A 16854-nucleotide genomic window follows, 5' to 3' on the forward strand; every position below is an offset into this window, starting at 1 on the left:
TATCTTTTTAAATGCAAAAATATTTGAGTAGTACCAATATAGTTTTAGCTAGAGCCTTCCAACTCAGGAACAGTAAGAGAAAGTGAAGTAAGAAAATCTATCTTGAAGAGATGACAACAAACATTAATACACTAATGTTTACTTTGTTTTTAAATGATACTTGTGACATGAACGATGTTGATTAGGCATACATTTAGAATATTTTTTCTAGTGCTAGGAGTTATTCCTTAATTCTTCTTTTATTTCCTTCTCTGGCAGCTCATTGTGCTGATAAATGTGTCCATGGTCGTTGTATTGCTCCAAACACCTGTCAGTGTGAGCCTGGCTGGGGAGGACCCAACTGCTCCAGTGGTGAGTTTTCACCTGCTTCTGCCTGTCTCGAGCTATTTCCACAGTGTTCTCCTCTCTTTTGGGGAGAGGATCGCTGATCCTGTGCTTAGGCTCCTTCTTTCTGGACAGGGAGTTGTTCTGAGTTATCGGATTGCTTTGTGTGACCTGATTTTTTTTCATTCACTTGCAAACAATGTTACCTTGTAGCAGCATTCAATGTCATGAGCTATTTTGTGCTCAGAAATATGCAGAGAATGGAGAACTTAGTATCTGGAGTGAAGTAGGTACAATTATATTTTAACTATAAGAAAATATCCAATTTTTTATTTTCCTAATGTGTAAAGAAGGATAGTGACAGGTAATGTTAAAAAGCTATGAGCAAAGACTTCCTTACAATACTGTCCTCCTTTTTCACTCTGCCACTAACTTGTCCTTTTTTCCCCTCACTGTGTTCCCCTCGTGTGTTATTAGTTTCTCCTTGTCTGCTCGGACTCTTTCCATTTTACTCTCGCTTAGGAGTCATGTTTTCCCAAGTTTCTTCTCCTTCCCCTTTGCTGTGAGAGTGCACACAGGGGACAAGAGGAGCAAGAGAGAAGTGCCGAGGACGCATGTGGCAGGAGACAGGGGCAGGTTGGCCTACCTCTTCTGCTTGGCATGTGGGTGTAGTCACATGCAGTCTAGCAAGCAGGTGGTCACGCTTAATGAAGAAATTATGAAGATCAAGGCCATCACACACTTGATGCAACAGCATAGCATAATGTCAGAAAGACAAAGTGAAGTAGTAAAATAATATGAGTTCATGACCTTTTTAGTCACTGCTGTTTTCTAGATTCTTGGAGTGTAAAACCAGGTACTGCAGGCTGAAGAAAGGCAGTGAGGTCTGGACGTAGGGCAGAACCTTCTCAGTGGCAGGGCTGGCATGTTTGTGCCGTTTCCCTTTCTTCGTGAAGGGTAATCACTTGTGAAGACCATTAATTGTTATTTTTTTCTTACCTTTTCCTGAAATAGAATTTTTCAGAGTAATTCTTGATTTTTTAATTCGTTATGCTTTGTATTTTATGCCATCTTTCTGTGCCCCTTCGAAGGTCTTTGGAAACGTTTAGCTAACACAACAACTGTATACTTTGTTACAATCGAGTTCAAAGTGGGTAATTGCTAGTGACTCTCCCCTGGAAAGGAACATACCTTAGTCAACAACAAAAACCCACATTTATATTTCACAGACCACGTGAAATTCTAATCCATAAACCAGAGCTTGCAAAGATGTCTTGCAAAGATATTATGCTGTTAGTTTACGTACTGTGAGATGCCTATAAATCACAGAATTATTTTGGTTGGAGTGCTTTAAGATCATCAAGTCCAACTGTTAATGCAGCACTGCCAAGTCACCACTAAACCATGTCCCTAAGCTCCACATCTACACATCTTTTAAATACCTCCAGGGATGGGGACTCACCACTGACCTGGGCAGCCTGTGCCAATGCTTCACAACCCTCTCTGTAAAGAAATTTTTCTAATATCCAGTTTAAATCTCCTCTGGTGCGGCTTGGGGCCATTTCCTCCTATCCTATTGCTTGCTACCTGTGAGAACAGACCAACCCCCACATCACTACAACCTCCTGTCAGGTAGTTGTAGGGAGTGATAAGATCGCTCCTGAGCCTCCTTTTCTCCAGGCTAAACAACCCCAGTTCCCTCAGACGCTCCTCATAGGATTTGTGCATTAGACCCTTCACCAGCTTTGTTGTTCTCTGAACATGCTCCTGCACCTCAACGTCCTTCTTGTAGTGAGGGGCCCAAAACTGGAGACAGTGTTCAAGGTGAGGCCTCACCAATGCAGAGTGCAAGGGTATAATCCCTCCCCTGCTCCTGCTGGCCACACTATTGCTGATACAAGCCAGGATGCTGTTGGCCTTCTTGGCCACCGGCCACCTGGGCGCGCTGCTGTGATACAAGCCAGGATGCTGTTGGCCTTCTTGGCCACCGGCCACCTGGGCACACTGCTGGCTCGGGTTCACCTGGCTGTTGACCAGCCTGAGATCCTTTTTGGCTGGGCAGCTTTTAAGCCACTCTTCCCCAAGCCTGTACTGCTGCAATCAGCATTCATGAAGCCTGTAGCATTTGCCTACATCAGCAGGACAAAAAAAATATATGGTCATATTTTCACCACTTTTTTCCTGCTTAATAAAAATAGGGAAATGTTCTTTTTTTGCAAACAAGATGCTATAGTGACTCTTCCTCAGGAACTGATCTGTTGTTCAGGTAGCATATTATTTTGTGAAATTTGAGACAGAGAGAATCAATTACATGAGGATAAACTTAACCATTTAAAAATTATTACATTTGTTGTATTGTCGTCTTATATACTTAGCTGTGATTCTTTTCATAAACAGCTCTAAAGAAACACTAACTTTTGTGTAATGCATAAAACTAAAAGAATTAGCAATGCAATGTTACCATAATACTAATCTAGGGTGCTGAATCATCAAAAGAAATTTTCAAAAAATGTCATCTTTCTTTCAGAAAGTGTTATATATATCAAGCTCTTCTGTAGCTAATTTAATGTGCGGAAGAAACATATATCACCAGGCAACCTAGAATGGGAAGATATTGTTATTTATTAAGATTTCCAAGTTCAAAACTTGCTGAGAGTGCAGTTCAGACGAGGCAGTAATCTCTAAATCAGTCTTTGGAAATAATCCTTTCTCTCACAGGATTTTCTAGAGTCCATTTCCCTTATCTGTCTGGTATAATTCATTTTGAATACATGTGCAGCTCTTTTCTGCTTCTTCCTCAACTGGTTGCTTTTTGATTGTCACAGCAGCCTCAATAGCAAAAATACTTTCCGGTGTGTGTACACAACAGGGCAAAGCTGAAAGAGCCTTTGTTCATGTACCTTCAAAGAGCGTACTCTCTGGAGAGGTTGGTGATCCTCTAAAGGTTTCTGCATGACATTAGAGCTAACTGGGACTGCTGAAATTTGTTTTGGATTACTAGTGTAGCCCTACGAGAAGAGGGGTTGGCTGAGGAAGAGGATATTTTTGTGCATGTGCTACAGGGACATTTGTTTTGGAATTTATCCTGTTCCGTGTGAACAAACTTATGAAACGTGTTGCTTTCACTAGGTGGTCCTTCGGAGTTTGAGTGCTGCTGTTCGTTGCTAGCTGTGCGCGATTTCCTTATCTGTGTGTCTGAGAGCTACCACACAGATGGAACTGAACTGAGGAGCAGTGGGTAGTGTTGGAAAAGCAGTAAGTGATAGGGTTGTGACTCTCTAGCCCTGAGTTTATTGTTGCTTGCCATACGTAGGACATCATAATATTTTGCCTTTAACTGTATTTTGTGCATGATCCCCAGCTTGATTAAGTCTTAGTTACAGAAAGGTACCATGAGATGAAATAAAAAGATGCTTTTTGTGATAATAATTTTGTTGATATGGCAAGTTATTCATTCAAGAAAAATACATTCAAATTGCCATACTGTAATAGTGTCTTTTATATAAATATTTTAACTATGTAACCATTTAACTGAATAATGGAGAACGAGCAGTAATTGCCAGGAAGTATTTTTTGTAAGGCTGACACCTCAGTGTTTTAATGTTACTGATGGTCAAACAAAATACTCTGACTGAAAGGGAGAGGGTTTTTCTCAAAGTGTGAGATATTAGGCAAACTTCTGGATTTACTAGTCTATTCATTCTAATGGACACAAAGATGTTGGAAGCAACTATTCACCCTAACCACTAAACTTTTTGTAAAACTGCAGAATTAACCTTTTTCTTCCAAAGTACTGTCCTTTCTCTACTTTGGTTGATTACTCTCCTTAGAAAGGAATTTTATCTGTAAGTATCTGAGAAGAGAGTTAGTCCTATCACAGCCTCTGCCCATCTGCCATCCCCCAGCTTGACTTTATCTGTGGTTTCTCAGTTATATTTACTTAGTGTATTTAAAATAAATTTTTAAACTATATGCCGTGGCTTCCGTGTGACAGTGTCTTTCTATGTGGTAATTTCAGACAAGTACTTCCTGCAGTGTTCTCTCCAAAAGTGACAGAGTGATTACATGGACTGAATTCATGCATTGTGCAGTAAGAGCTGAACCGTAGAATCACAGAATCATCTGGTTGGAAGAGACCTTTAAGAATATCAAGTCCAACCATTCACCCCTCACTGCCAGGGTCCCTACACCATGTCCCTCAGCACCACATCCACACGGCTTTTAAACACTTCCAGGGATGAGGACTCAACCACCTCCCTGGGTAGCCTGTTCCAACGCTTAATGACCCTCTCTGTAAAGAAATTTTTCCTAATGTCTAACCTAAATTTCCCCTGGTGTAACTTGAGGCCATTTCCTCTCGTCCTGTCATTCTTAACATGGGAGAAGAGACTGACCCCCACCTCCCCACAACCTCCTTTCATGTCTTACCTCAGCCTTCTCTTCTCCAGACTAAACACTCCCAGTTCCCTCAGCCACTCCTCATAAGACAAGTTCTCCAAATCCGTCACTAGTTTCAGTGCCCTTCTCTGAACCCGTTTCAGCACCTCAATGTCCTTCTTGAAGTGAGGGGCCCAAAACTGGACACAGTACTCAAGGTGTGGCCTCACCAGTGCCCAGTACAGGGGAACAATCACTTTCCTCCTCCTGCTGGCCACACTGCTTCTTCAGCAAGCTTCCTCCCCTGTCTTTGCATACCACTGTGTGCTATGGCCTAATAATCTTTCTAGGACTAAACGTTTTGGCAGACTCCCGTTTTCTTTTGTGGTAACCATTACCTCCTTTTTGTGATGAGTCTTACCCAATTCTTAACAGCCTAGGTTCATGGCTGCTCTCAGTTTAGGGAGAAGAGGGATAAAGATTTGACTAGGATGTCCTCTTTCAGTGCTTAATTCTTTCCCAACCCGTAACTTGTGTCTCCATCACATCCTTTGCCTTTCTAAAAACCTTACATCCCACCTGACAGGAAAATAAGATTGGATGTATTGTTCTGTGAGTAAAACTTGAGTGGTGATCTCTGGATTTGGCTAATTAGATAATACCTCCTTGCGGAACATTTCATGATGAGAGATGTTTTTTTCTTCAGGCCTCTTCTTATTAGTGAAAGGAAATACACTGTATTAGGCAGTGTGTACTTGCAGTGAATCTCAGTAGAAGGTGATGAAGATGATGGTAACATAGGTATATCTGAAAAGGAATACTGCTTGGACTGAGAAATCACTCGTTTGCAGAACAATTCCATTCTAACAGGAGATACGTCAGTCATGCAAAACAAGTTATTCTAATAAATATTTATTGACCGAACACAGTTGTCAATGGCAATGAGTGGACAGAAGACCTATTGAAGCTGTCCTTTGGAGCAAAGGAATCAGCACAGCCAGCATGCTCTCAGCACCCCTTTGAAGAAGTGTTTGTATGCTTCGAGAGTAAAAGTTCATTTGTTCTGGGCTGGGGACAAGGACAAAATCTAGAAAAAAGGACACAGTGGTAAAGATAAGTATGTTTGTAGGTTAAAAATGTAAACAAGTAGAGTTCATTGAAAAACAAACAAACCAACATAACCTTTCTCTCCCAATTCGGCTTACTGTTTATATCAATTTTTTAACTTGCACGTGTCAGATTGGATTGTTATACAGTATGAGTGGTTTTGCCTACAGGTTGTGCATAAAGCAGTCTTCTGCAGAAGTTGCTACTCATAGTGATGGTTTGGTGTCTAGATGTGTAGAGATAATTAAAAGAAGTATGTTTTTTGCTCACAGTATGTGCTGTAATACATAATATACGGACCTGATTGTCCATTTTGAATGTGTGTGCAAGATAAATAACAGTATGTGTGCAAGATACCCATGGAGACTAACATAGAGCCGCACTAAGCAATCAGGACATTCACTTTGTTTTTCTTCTCATGCCTAGTAGTCCAAAAATAATTCCTTCAAAATCAATAGGACACTTTGAATAAGCTGGAGCAGAGGCAAAAGGCCAAAATCAATATCACACTGACTCATCTAAAAAGGTTATAGGCTTTGTGATCCTTCAGCTGGCCTGAGCAGTGAAGACAAAAGGGAATGACATGTTTTTTGTTTATGACAAGTATGTTAGGATTGTTTCTGGAAATCCTAATAGACATTTTCTATTTTTTCTGTATTTCAGTAATCTGAGATTTGCTTGAATCACTGGATTTTAATTTGTAATTTGATTCTGTTGGTGATTAATAGAGTTTTATTGGCACTACAGTCTGAGGACATAGTGGTAGAACAAGTGGCAGCAAGGCGTGATTTGGCTCCAGGGTTTTATAAAGCATGAGACAACTGGCTTTTTACTGAATGTATTAAGCTGAACATTTAAAGCTGGCGTTTCAGAGAAACATCTTCTTACCTTTAAATGCACTTGTAAGGAAACTAATTTTAAAGTACAGTAGCTCTTCTACTGGCAGATTTCCTTTACTGTTAGGGGTGTTTGTAAAGTTCACAAATTCCATGAAAACCTAACTGTTTTCTTCATGGGACTTGGCAGACGCAGAATACGGCAGAAACTGGATCCTTTGGCATAGCTTGTGTGAGACGCTCACGTGAGTTACAAGCACTGCCAGTTTCTCAGGGGAGCTTATAATTTCCATTAACCCTACAGAGGTGGGTGTGTGACTTTTTTTCACAGACACGTTTGCACCCCAAGTGAAACAGCCCCCTTGGTACAGGTACCAAGCAAGGTGCCTGGGAGCATCTTGAATGCTCCGATGGCATAGCTTGTGAGTATTTAACTGAGCTTCTTTGAGCAGGGCATTACTTTCCTTTTTGTTTGTCAAGGGCATTTTGACTAACAGAGCTTGCAAGATACGCTTACAGAGCTAGCTCATCCTTAAGTTTTCCAAGCTGTTTAACAGGCTGTAGAAATCGGTTCTGGTTTTAACCACATGCTTTCATTAGAAGGGCTTGATTCCAAGAACTGAGAAACCGCTAAACACACAAGTGAAACTGAAGAGTATCCTGACAGGGAGCTATTTGCTTTATGGAAAATGCTGAGATCATTCAAATAATGCAGAACTGCCCGCTGCCCAAGCTCCCAAGCAGTCACGTGTGAATGTGTCCTGTTAGTTAAAGTGACAGCAGGTCATGAACAGCCTTAAATTTAGCCTTTTCTTATTACATGTGTCTTCTCCATACTCTTCACTACCCTTAATTCCTCTGTAACTGTTAATTCTGTAGTTCCCTCTAACTGACAGCTTCTCTGCTTTGCCAGCTGAAATCTTTATTTTCACCTCTAACAAGGCTGGATATCTGTCTTTGGGTTGAGGAATTAACCCACCAGCAAGCAGATCCTGTGCAAACAGGGAAAACAGGTATTAATGGAAGTTGTCATCACCTTCGTTGTTTTCAGAGACACTACAGTGTCACTGTGATAGGTGGTAACAAAATTCTGAGGCCTACATAGCAGGTGTGCTTTTCTAGAGTTCAGTACAATGATGTATTTGAAATTGCATTATTCTTATGTTTAGTATAAATTCTGTCCCATAAAGCATTTTGGTTTTGAAGTTCTAGGGAAATTAATTGATTTTATGAACGTTTCAGCATTTTGCTGAATTACAATTCCAATCTTTAAGCAAAAATTAAAAAAAAAAACAACAACCCCCTCAAAATATAGTATATTATATTTTTAAACAAAAACATATTTTCTACAGAGTTATTAAATTTACTTACATTGAGATTTTACTGAGGGAAGGCATTGCAGTAAATGGTGATAGTTTTAGTAATTTGTGAACATTTTCTGAGTCAGAGATGCTCCTTTCTGCTTTTCACCATTTCGTAAAGAGTGTATTTGTAGTTTTTACTTAAGCTGATTTCTTGAGTAATATCTGCATACATTTTTCTAGTAACAGTGCAAAAGTATTTTTAATATTGGTTTAATTTCAATCTGCCTTATATATTGGCAGACTTTTGTATTGTCAGTTGTACACTTGGCGGTTTCAAGGATGTGGTGGATAGCGTTGCTGATTTAAAAGTTAAGATGACCTCCAAGTCATTGCAAAAAAAAAAAGGAAAAAATCTGATTTATGCTCCTACAAAATCTGTGCCAAATTATGATCATGGACAATAGTCCATTTTACACAGTACAATCAGATCTTTATAGTTATGTAACTTTTCCTATAATAGTGATTATTTTTAACAGGTTTTATCTTAGTAGCAAGAAAAAAAAATGAACACCAAGAGCCATCTTTGTGTGTTTTCCTTAGCAATTACCCAACTTTGTGTTCTGATGTCCAGAAGACTTTAAAGAGTCCTCTGAAATTTATGGCATGTGAAAGGCATATAGTTCCAGTCTTTTATAGGATCTGAAAAAACACATTTTCATTGTTCTTCCACTTCACGGATCAAGAGGCTTTTACAAAGTAAAAAAGAAAAATCCCTAAATTAAATTAAAGCTTAGCATTTTGAATAAAAATCCTTTCTTGCACACAAAACAGAAAGAAAGAATGAAAAATATGCCACAGGGTTAAAAGCCTACAGTATAACAAATGAAATCAAACAGAAACAAAAGACTCCAAGAAAATCCAGATTTAATAGAAAGTGCGTTCTGAAAAAAAAAACAAACCCACTACTCTGCATTTCTGTGTCTGGGATGTAGGTAAAGTAAGTCTTTTACTAAAAGTTATTGATATTTTACAATTATTATGAGTGATCCTCTAGAGGAAAACATTTCTGATAGGCATGTGCATTTATTTTCATAACATCCTGAGGAGACTAGAACAGAGTATATAAAATAAATATTGAGAATAATCTCTTGTTTTCGTTAAAGAAGACTTTCTAACTAAACTCTAGAAGTTTTTCTAAAGGATGTTTTTATTCTACTTTTCAGAGTAGCTGACTTTCTTTTCCAACGTTTTTGACTCGTCTTTGAAATTTCTGTTTTTTGTGTACTGTCTTTCAGAATCAGCGGGAATTTACTTTTATTTGGTTTGAATTCCAGTTAGGAGAATTATCTGTTTTCCTGTCCTGCAGGAATATCTGAAGGTGAATGAATGCCATTAATACAGATCCATAACTAAGCACATCGTAATAGCAGAGAGTAGTTTCAAGAATACTCTCTACGTTTTCCATTAAGGATGCTGTGGATTTAGAGTAGTGAGAACATTCATATTTTTCTCATGGTTTTCATTAGTGAATCATTGAATGTTGTTCTGAATACAAACACACTCAGAAATGAAGATGATTTAAAGTAGCGTCTACATGGCTCTGACTTTTCATGTTCTTATCAGCTAAGAGTAATTGAGGACCCATAGATTATTATCCAAGTTTAGTTTTGCAGAGACCAATGTAATAGGCTTTAATGTAATATATAACCTATTTGACTGTTGTCATGGTATGTGAAATACCTTCTTTCCTGGCAAGAAGGACATGTTTTCTGACAAAATTTTGATCTGGAGAAGTGTATGCCATGTCTTTACAAGCCTTCATATTGTAATTATGGCACACTCTTTTGGCAAAACAGCAAACAAATTTTCAGGTGTGCAATTCAGGACTATCTAACACGTCAACTAGAATTAAATTTCCCTTCTGTTAACACTTGAAAGTTACATGGGCATCCATTGTCGATGGAGAAAAGGGAGGACGTGTCCTAGCTGTGGTTCCTCACTGAGGTCATCAGAAGAAAAGTTGAGCTGAGTGGCTCCTCTCACCTATCAATAAAAATGCTGCATTCATAAGAATTTACTCTGTGAACTTCTTGCTGAGATTCATCAGACTTTACTTACTGCTAGTTAGATATCTAAAGTTAGTTCCACTGGTTCCACTAATGTATATTTATGTTAAGATAAGCATGTTTCTTGCTTCTGGAACAGAGGGAAGAGTCATTATTGCAAATGCTAAACTCTGAACAGCCTTAGGGCAATTTATGATAATAAAATTGTCCACGGGCTACTCTGCATAAATCAAAGTTTACTAAATATTGTCTTGTTTTACTTACCCTGGCTATGCTTTGCTGTTAGTGGTGGTTATTCCCTGACAATGCAAGCCACTTGTGGGAACTCCTAGAAATGTTTGTCTTTTCTTATTTATATCTTCTACTCCAAAAGACTGCAATAGTTTTTAAACAGGGCATGTTACTGTTGGTCTACTTTTAGTAGTAGATGATGGTCATTTGTGCTCTTTGGTGGACCTCATGGCTGTCACTGCTGGGGATTTCTGTAAAAATACAGAACAGGAAGTTGCATCTGCCCCAGAGAACTTGTGGTTGAAGGAAAAGAGATAACACAAAGCTGGAAACCGAGAGGAAATGACGAAGGAAGGAAACACTGATGAATGACCATGGCAGGTAGTGGTTTTGACACGCTTGCTTCATCAACTTTTTCCAGACTTCACAGGAAGTAGGAGTTATAAGGTGGGAACGTTGAGGAGGACATCATGGCAATTTAAGGCTTGGAGTGTGACAGAGAGCTGTACTGAGTTGTAGAGGCAACTTGAATACAAAGAAGGAAGATGATAGTCTGAAAATGCAACAAAGGGGCTGATGTCACGAGTGATGTGTATGCGGGGGTTGATATTCGGATCCTGGATGAGAAAAGATAGATGAGGGATACACCATAAAGGACATGAAAGTAAGGTCAAGGCAATAAAGATCTGAGGGTCAAAGAAAGAATGCTTAATAAGGCATGAAGATTTAGACTTGTCCTTGATGTGACAACCTAGAAAGGAAAAAAGGTCAGTCAAAGATGTGTGAAGTTATGGGCAACTTCAGTTTGTTTTACATGCTATAGGAAGGAAAATCAACATTCAGTTACTAAAGGCTGTGGCTCCTTGAACCTGTCTATCCAAAGAAATTATGTTGTAGTTTTGAGGAGACAGAGAGACAGGAATTCTGCATATTTGCCACTGTTTTGAATTTGTACTTCACAATATTGCATTCCAGATGAGGGAGCGTTCACTCTGTTTCTGCTATCTGTGGTAGGAAATTGTGTTTTCAGCTGTTTTAAAAGACCATAGAAATATATAAGCCTAATGTTACAGTAAGAATCTCCTCTGTTTTGGCCACAATAGTACATATTTCCAGAAACACACAGCAGTGAGTGTTGCAGAAAGATGGGTAAGCAAGAATAAAATAACATTCTGTTGTCCTAGTCCTACATGTAAGGTAGCTACAAAAACTGATAGAAAGAAAAGTAAATCTTAGTTTTGCTGTGATGCTTCACTTTCACCTCCCCATTAGTAAAAAAGAACAAGAACAACAACAAAAAATCTTACAAAAGCATTGCAATAAACATTGGCTTGAATATCATGTTATATGAAAGAAACTGTAGCATACCTAAAAGGATGCAAGTCAGAGTTTCTAAGGATTTTTTTTTCTTCTAAAATGGTCTTTGACTTGATTTGGTAGCCTTACTTTGTTCTCGTTATACACCATTCTTTAGAGAAGTACAGAATTGCAGGTGATCAAGATGGGTTTGTCTGATTCATTTGCACTTTTTGTTGCCTTTTAATGAAATCAACAACCAAAAAAAAAGAAAAAAGGGAGAAAAACCCCTTACAAGTATTGTGACTACATTTGGTTAAAATATCTTTGTTTATAAAGAGTAGTAAATGAGTTACCAAATTCTCCAGATATACTTAAGATTATTATAAAAATGCAGACCCTGTGCTACAAAATATCAGGGCTAACACTATCCAAATTTGCAAATCCCCAGCTGCTCGCAGAAAACCATGTGCATAAAACCACATGTAGCCCAGCATAATAACAATGTGCACTGAAGTTATTATACGAGGAAATACAGAACTTTAAGTCTTCAGAGATGTGACAAAAGACTCCCAAATGATAGCAATTTGCATCACAGATATAAATTTCTTCCTGAAGGTGTTTTTTTTCACCATTGAGTCCTTCAGCTTCCCTGTGTTTCTAAATTAGTTGTTTGGCACTCAGTTGCAGTGAGCATTTCTTTACAGCAGTAGACCTGTATTGTCTTAGAGTTTCATACCATACTCGCTTATTTTAAAAGAGACTTTATACAATGCATGCCCTTATTCCCAAAGGCAAACTTTCGCTTCCACTGATTAGACTTTTGAGAGAAAATTTCTCTGTCCTCTGTTTGTAGCACTGTGTGATGTGTACAGCACGTACTTCAGCGACAAAAAAGATATTCCCGAATGAACAAAATGCATAAAAATAAAAATGCCAAGAAGATGTGGCATTAATATCATGATGTTTGTTAAACATTTATTTTGATTTTTCTTTTTCCCCTACAATGTAGGGTGAAGGCAGAGAGGACCCTGTGAGTCGGCTGCAGAAGCTGTTAGGGAGCAGTAGGGCTAGCTGGTTCTTCAGTTTAAAACAGAGAAACTTGGTAAATATAACTTATGTGAAAAGGGGAAGGAGAGCCACTTTTGTAAGGAAGGCACTCTGTAAAAAACAGAGCAGCATTAGGCCCGTTCTGTATGATCAATACAGAAAATTAACCCTGGTTTACTACTCTCGTTTTGCATTTCTGCAGAATTCAGACTGTTTGCAGGAGTTATTGGGGCTCCTTGTTTTGCATTGTCCTTGTGTTGAAACCATCCTGAACACAGGGCTCTTGTCTCTGTACTTTGCTCCCCTTTCACATATACCCCGTGCTGAGACAGATCGTTTACAGCTCCAGATTGGTTCAGAAGCCAGTAGCTGACAGTTTTGCGTGTGCGTGCATGTCGTGTTTGCATATGTCTGTGTGCCTGTGACCTTGGTGCAGTCAGGACAGTCAGTGCAGCTATTCTGATTAAGCTCCAGCTGACAGCCTGTCACCTGACAATAGTCATTAACTCAAAGACTATCCCATTCCACCGGATTAGCAGCTGTGTGACTTCCAGCCCAGCTTTCTTAGTGTCTGAATACTAGGAAGCAGCAGAAATATTCTGATGTAATAGTTGGTAAATTTAACCTCCAAAACTAATTGAAAATAAACCAAACTCAATGGAGGAAGCATTTCTACCTTTTGCTCTTTTTATTTTTAATAGTGAACTGAGCATCAGTTTCTGACAAATCGTTTTAATTTCCTAAGAGGAACATTATTGATTATCAGTCAAGGGACACAGAGGTAAAATATGTGATTTATCCATCTCATTCAAAATTGTTATTTATTCCCATTAATCCGGCAAATTTCTCCACAGTTCTGCCCATAACTCACAGGTAGATGCTAGGCGGCTGACAAACCTTGAGTAAAGAATTACCATGCAGTAGTACTATCATGGAGCTACCATTGTCCTGTGGAATGGTTCACCGTAGTGCTGTAGATAAAAGTTGCATCGTCAATATTTGTTACCCACCTGGCCATTGCCAGGAGATTGGTTGTGAGACTGGAAACCCTATTAGCAGCCATGTGATCCTTTTTATTTTAATGATTTCCTGCAAACATGATGAGAGGATCATGCCAGGAAACTAATAAATTATGGTCTGTGTGGTCAAGAAAGAGTCAAGAAAGGTTCAGGTTCACACACACGCTATGTTCACCTTGGATGTCAGTAAATCTCCAGGAGGCAGCGGGATGCATCGCAGACTGGTGATGTGATTGTAAGAAGAGCATAGGAAGTACGAGATCTCTACTGCTTCACGAGTAAATCAGTTTTTAGCAAGGCAGTCTTGGTGCCTGGGTGTTGAATGCAATGGCAGTTGCATGGTAGTAGATGTCTGTGTGTCTGAGACTCACTGCACCAAGTCTTCAAGCAGTACATGAATGCTGTTGCACTGCACCAAATACAACATTTCCAGCTACTGGTGAAAGAACACAAGCTCACACTTTCTAGCAGCTAAGAGTAAGTCTTCTCTTGACTGTCATGTCGTTATTACAAGAGCATGTTCATTCTTGACTGAGCTCTGCACTGGAACAGTTGAGGTCTGGCAACCAGTCTGAATTCTTCTGTTGATCAGGCATGCCAGGACAGGTTTTTTAATTTTTTTTTTTTTTTTAATTATTCCATGAGGAATGGATAAGATTGAAATTGTCTATTTTGTCTGGGACCAAGAGGAAGACTGTCATCTGAATCCAGACTAATGTATTATTGAAAAAAAATGTAGGATTGTCAGCTCAATCATGACAGAACATGCGACTGTCTCAAATGTCTCACCCATACGTATATTTATATATATATCCCAAAATAGCTAGATCCCTGACAACAATTTGAGGACTGATTAAGTATTCTATACCATGCAGACACATTGAAAATAAACATAAGCAGTTCTGAGTGAATGTGAGTTGTCATGGGGAAAGGCAACATGTGCTGTAGACAGCAGTGCGTTGTAGTGTAGTCGAGATCAAAAAACATGCATCTTCAAAGAGAGAGGCCAATAATAAGATGGGTGATTGCTCTGTCAGTTTGACCGTATTGCTGAGTCTTTATTATACATACAATAGTTTCTGTTGCTCTGTATTTTATTGTGTGTAAGTACTCACAATACGTCCATTATGGATGCATGTTCTAGTGACCTCTTCTGGAACAAAAAAAAAAATCTTAAGGAGTAGATTCTTTGAAAGACCCTAATCCCTTTTTATTTGTGTAGCCTGAGTGAACAGCTCCTATAGCTGAATAATTCCTACCCTGAGGAGGATTCTTGAATTACTTTGCATTAGTCTAGGAAAGTTCCCGTTCTCTGCCTGGCTTTTTTTGCCCCGGGAGAAGACTGGGAGAACAATGCTTGTCATTCTCCAAGAGTAGAGCTCAGACTTCCAGTCACTGCAGTTGGAGCTCTCCCGTTGTACTGGTGTTTTCGACAGAATAACGAAATAAAATTAAATCATTTGACCATATGATTAGCACATTCCTGTTGAACTCTAGATGACCTTAATCTTCTGGTTCTTTACAGAACTTAAGAATTTCTTGCTTAAATCTTTTTTTTTTCCTTAACATTAAAGTTATTCTTTTGGTTCTGAAGTAAACTCTGAGTGGTTTGATATAGGTTTTTAAGGGGCTACATTGGGGCAGACAGGAAAAGAAGCATTTGAATGATCATGAAGACTCATTGGATAACCAAATTCTTAACATCGAGATGAAGTTTAACGATGTAACTTGTTAATTTCCATGTTTAATGAAACTCTTTTTGTGTTTTCTTTTACCGTATCAGTATATTGCAAGATTGAAAAAGAAATAGCTGCAATTATGTAAACAAGTAGGAACTCCTGGATTTGAAAAAAATCATAATCGTATGTTGAGTAAGTTTTGCATCTTCCTTGGGAGATTCAGACAGTTTTTTATGGATTTAGACTACATTTTTAAACTTCTTAAGCTAGCAAGACTTCTCTGTGTAAACAGAAGTTCATTGTCACCATAAGGTTTATTTGACAGTGGAGAGTCGTTATGAACAGGTTTGACAATGAAGAGACAAGAGCTTGTGTTTACTTCACAGCTTCACATTTTAGAGGCTTCGCGTTTCTGCTATAGAAATTAATTAAAGATCAAGTTCTGTCTGCCTTCCAAGATCGCTGATGACCAAGGAGAACTGAGGATGTACTACATAACTTTTTTGTTTTACAGTTGTCTCATAGTATCTTCAGTGCTGTATCGTGACCTATTATAAAATGGCTGTAAATTTTTCCTTCTACCCCTTTAGCATGTGACAGTGACCACTGGGGACCTCACTGCAGCAGCCGCTGCCAGTGCAAAAATGGAGCCTTGTGCAACCCCATTACTGGAGCCTGCCTCTGTGCATCAGGTTTCAAAGGCTGGCGCTGTGAGGAACGCTGCGATCAAGGGACATACGGAAACGATTGCCACCAAAAATGCCAGTGTCAAAATGGAGCCACCTGTGACCACGTGACTGGAGAGTGCAGATGTCCTCCTGGATACACTGGTGCCTTGTAAGCAGTGGATGTATTATCTATGGGAGAGAGATACAAGTGAAGAAATAATTTTTTCTTAAATGTGCCGAAATAATGATTGTTTCTGTTTTACACCACCACCTCCACAGCTGTGAGGACCTCTGTCCCCCTGGCAAGCATGGGCCACAGTGCGAGGAGAGATGCCCATGCCAGAATGGAGGCATCTGTCACCACGTCACTGGGGAGTGCACCTGTCCTCCAGGATGGATGGTAAGAACCGGTGTGAAATTGACACAACTCAATAAAACAACTACATCTGTAGATTTCGGGCAGCATCATTAAAGGATAGCAAATGAGGATAGCAAATGCAGTCTGCATGTAGCCAGGAGTAATGAGAAATATATTTTAGCATAAAGGACTTGCAAAACAACACTTGCAAAACCATCTGCTCCTGAAAATCCTCCAGTTCACCCTTTTTAACGTACCAGATTCTGGGAAGCAAGAGACATGAATTGTACTGTGATGAGGCCATGTCCATTAGATCTTGTCTGGAAGTCATTAATTTCTAGATATAATTTGATATTATAGGGATGTGAGACCATTATGTATGTTAGCAGTGGGTTTTGTGCCTGTTTGCGTATGTATAGCATGCATGGCAAACCCTCCAAACTTTTAGATACTGTGTTAAATGTTGGTGATGAAGAGGGGACACCAGAACTTTGTCATTCTCTTTAGACTGTCTAACCTTTTGTCATTGGGTAGGGAAA

General features: G+C 39.1%; 1 protein-coding gene across 1 annotated transcript in view; it reads left to right on the top strand.

Annotated features, from left to right (window-relative positions):
- Positions 1 to 258: 258 nt before the first annotated feature.
- Positions 259 to 16854, top strand: part of MEGF10 (multiple EGF-like-domains 10) — a gene marked incomplete at both ends in the record, with an annotated part of 57792 nt that continues 41196 nt past the window's right edge. The window contains 3 exon segments of the mRNA XM_010142376.1: positions 259 to 351; positions 15880 to 16126; positions 16237 to 16357. Of these exon segments, the coding sequence (XP_010140678.1) occupies positions 259 to 351; positions 15880 to 16126; positions 16237 to 16357 (461 nt within the window).

Source organism: Buceros rhinoceros, unplaced genomic scaffold (assembly GCF_000710305.1).
Source record: "Buceros rhinoceros silvestris isolate BGI_N320 unplaced genomic scaffold, ASM71030v1 scaffold7718, whole genome shotgun sequence".
In the NCBI taxonomy this organism is placed as follows: domain Eukaryota; kingdom Metazoa; phylum Chordata; class Aves; order Bucerotiformes; family Bucerotidae; genus Buceros; species Buceros rhinoceros.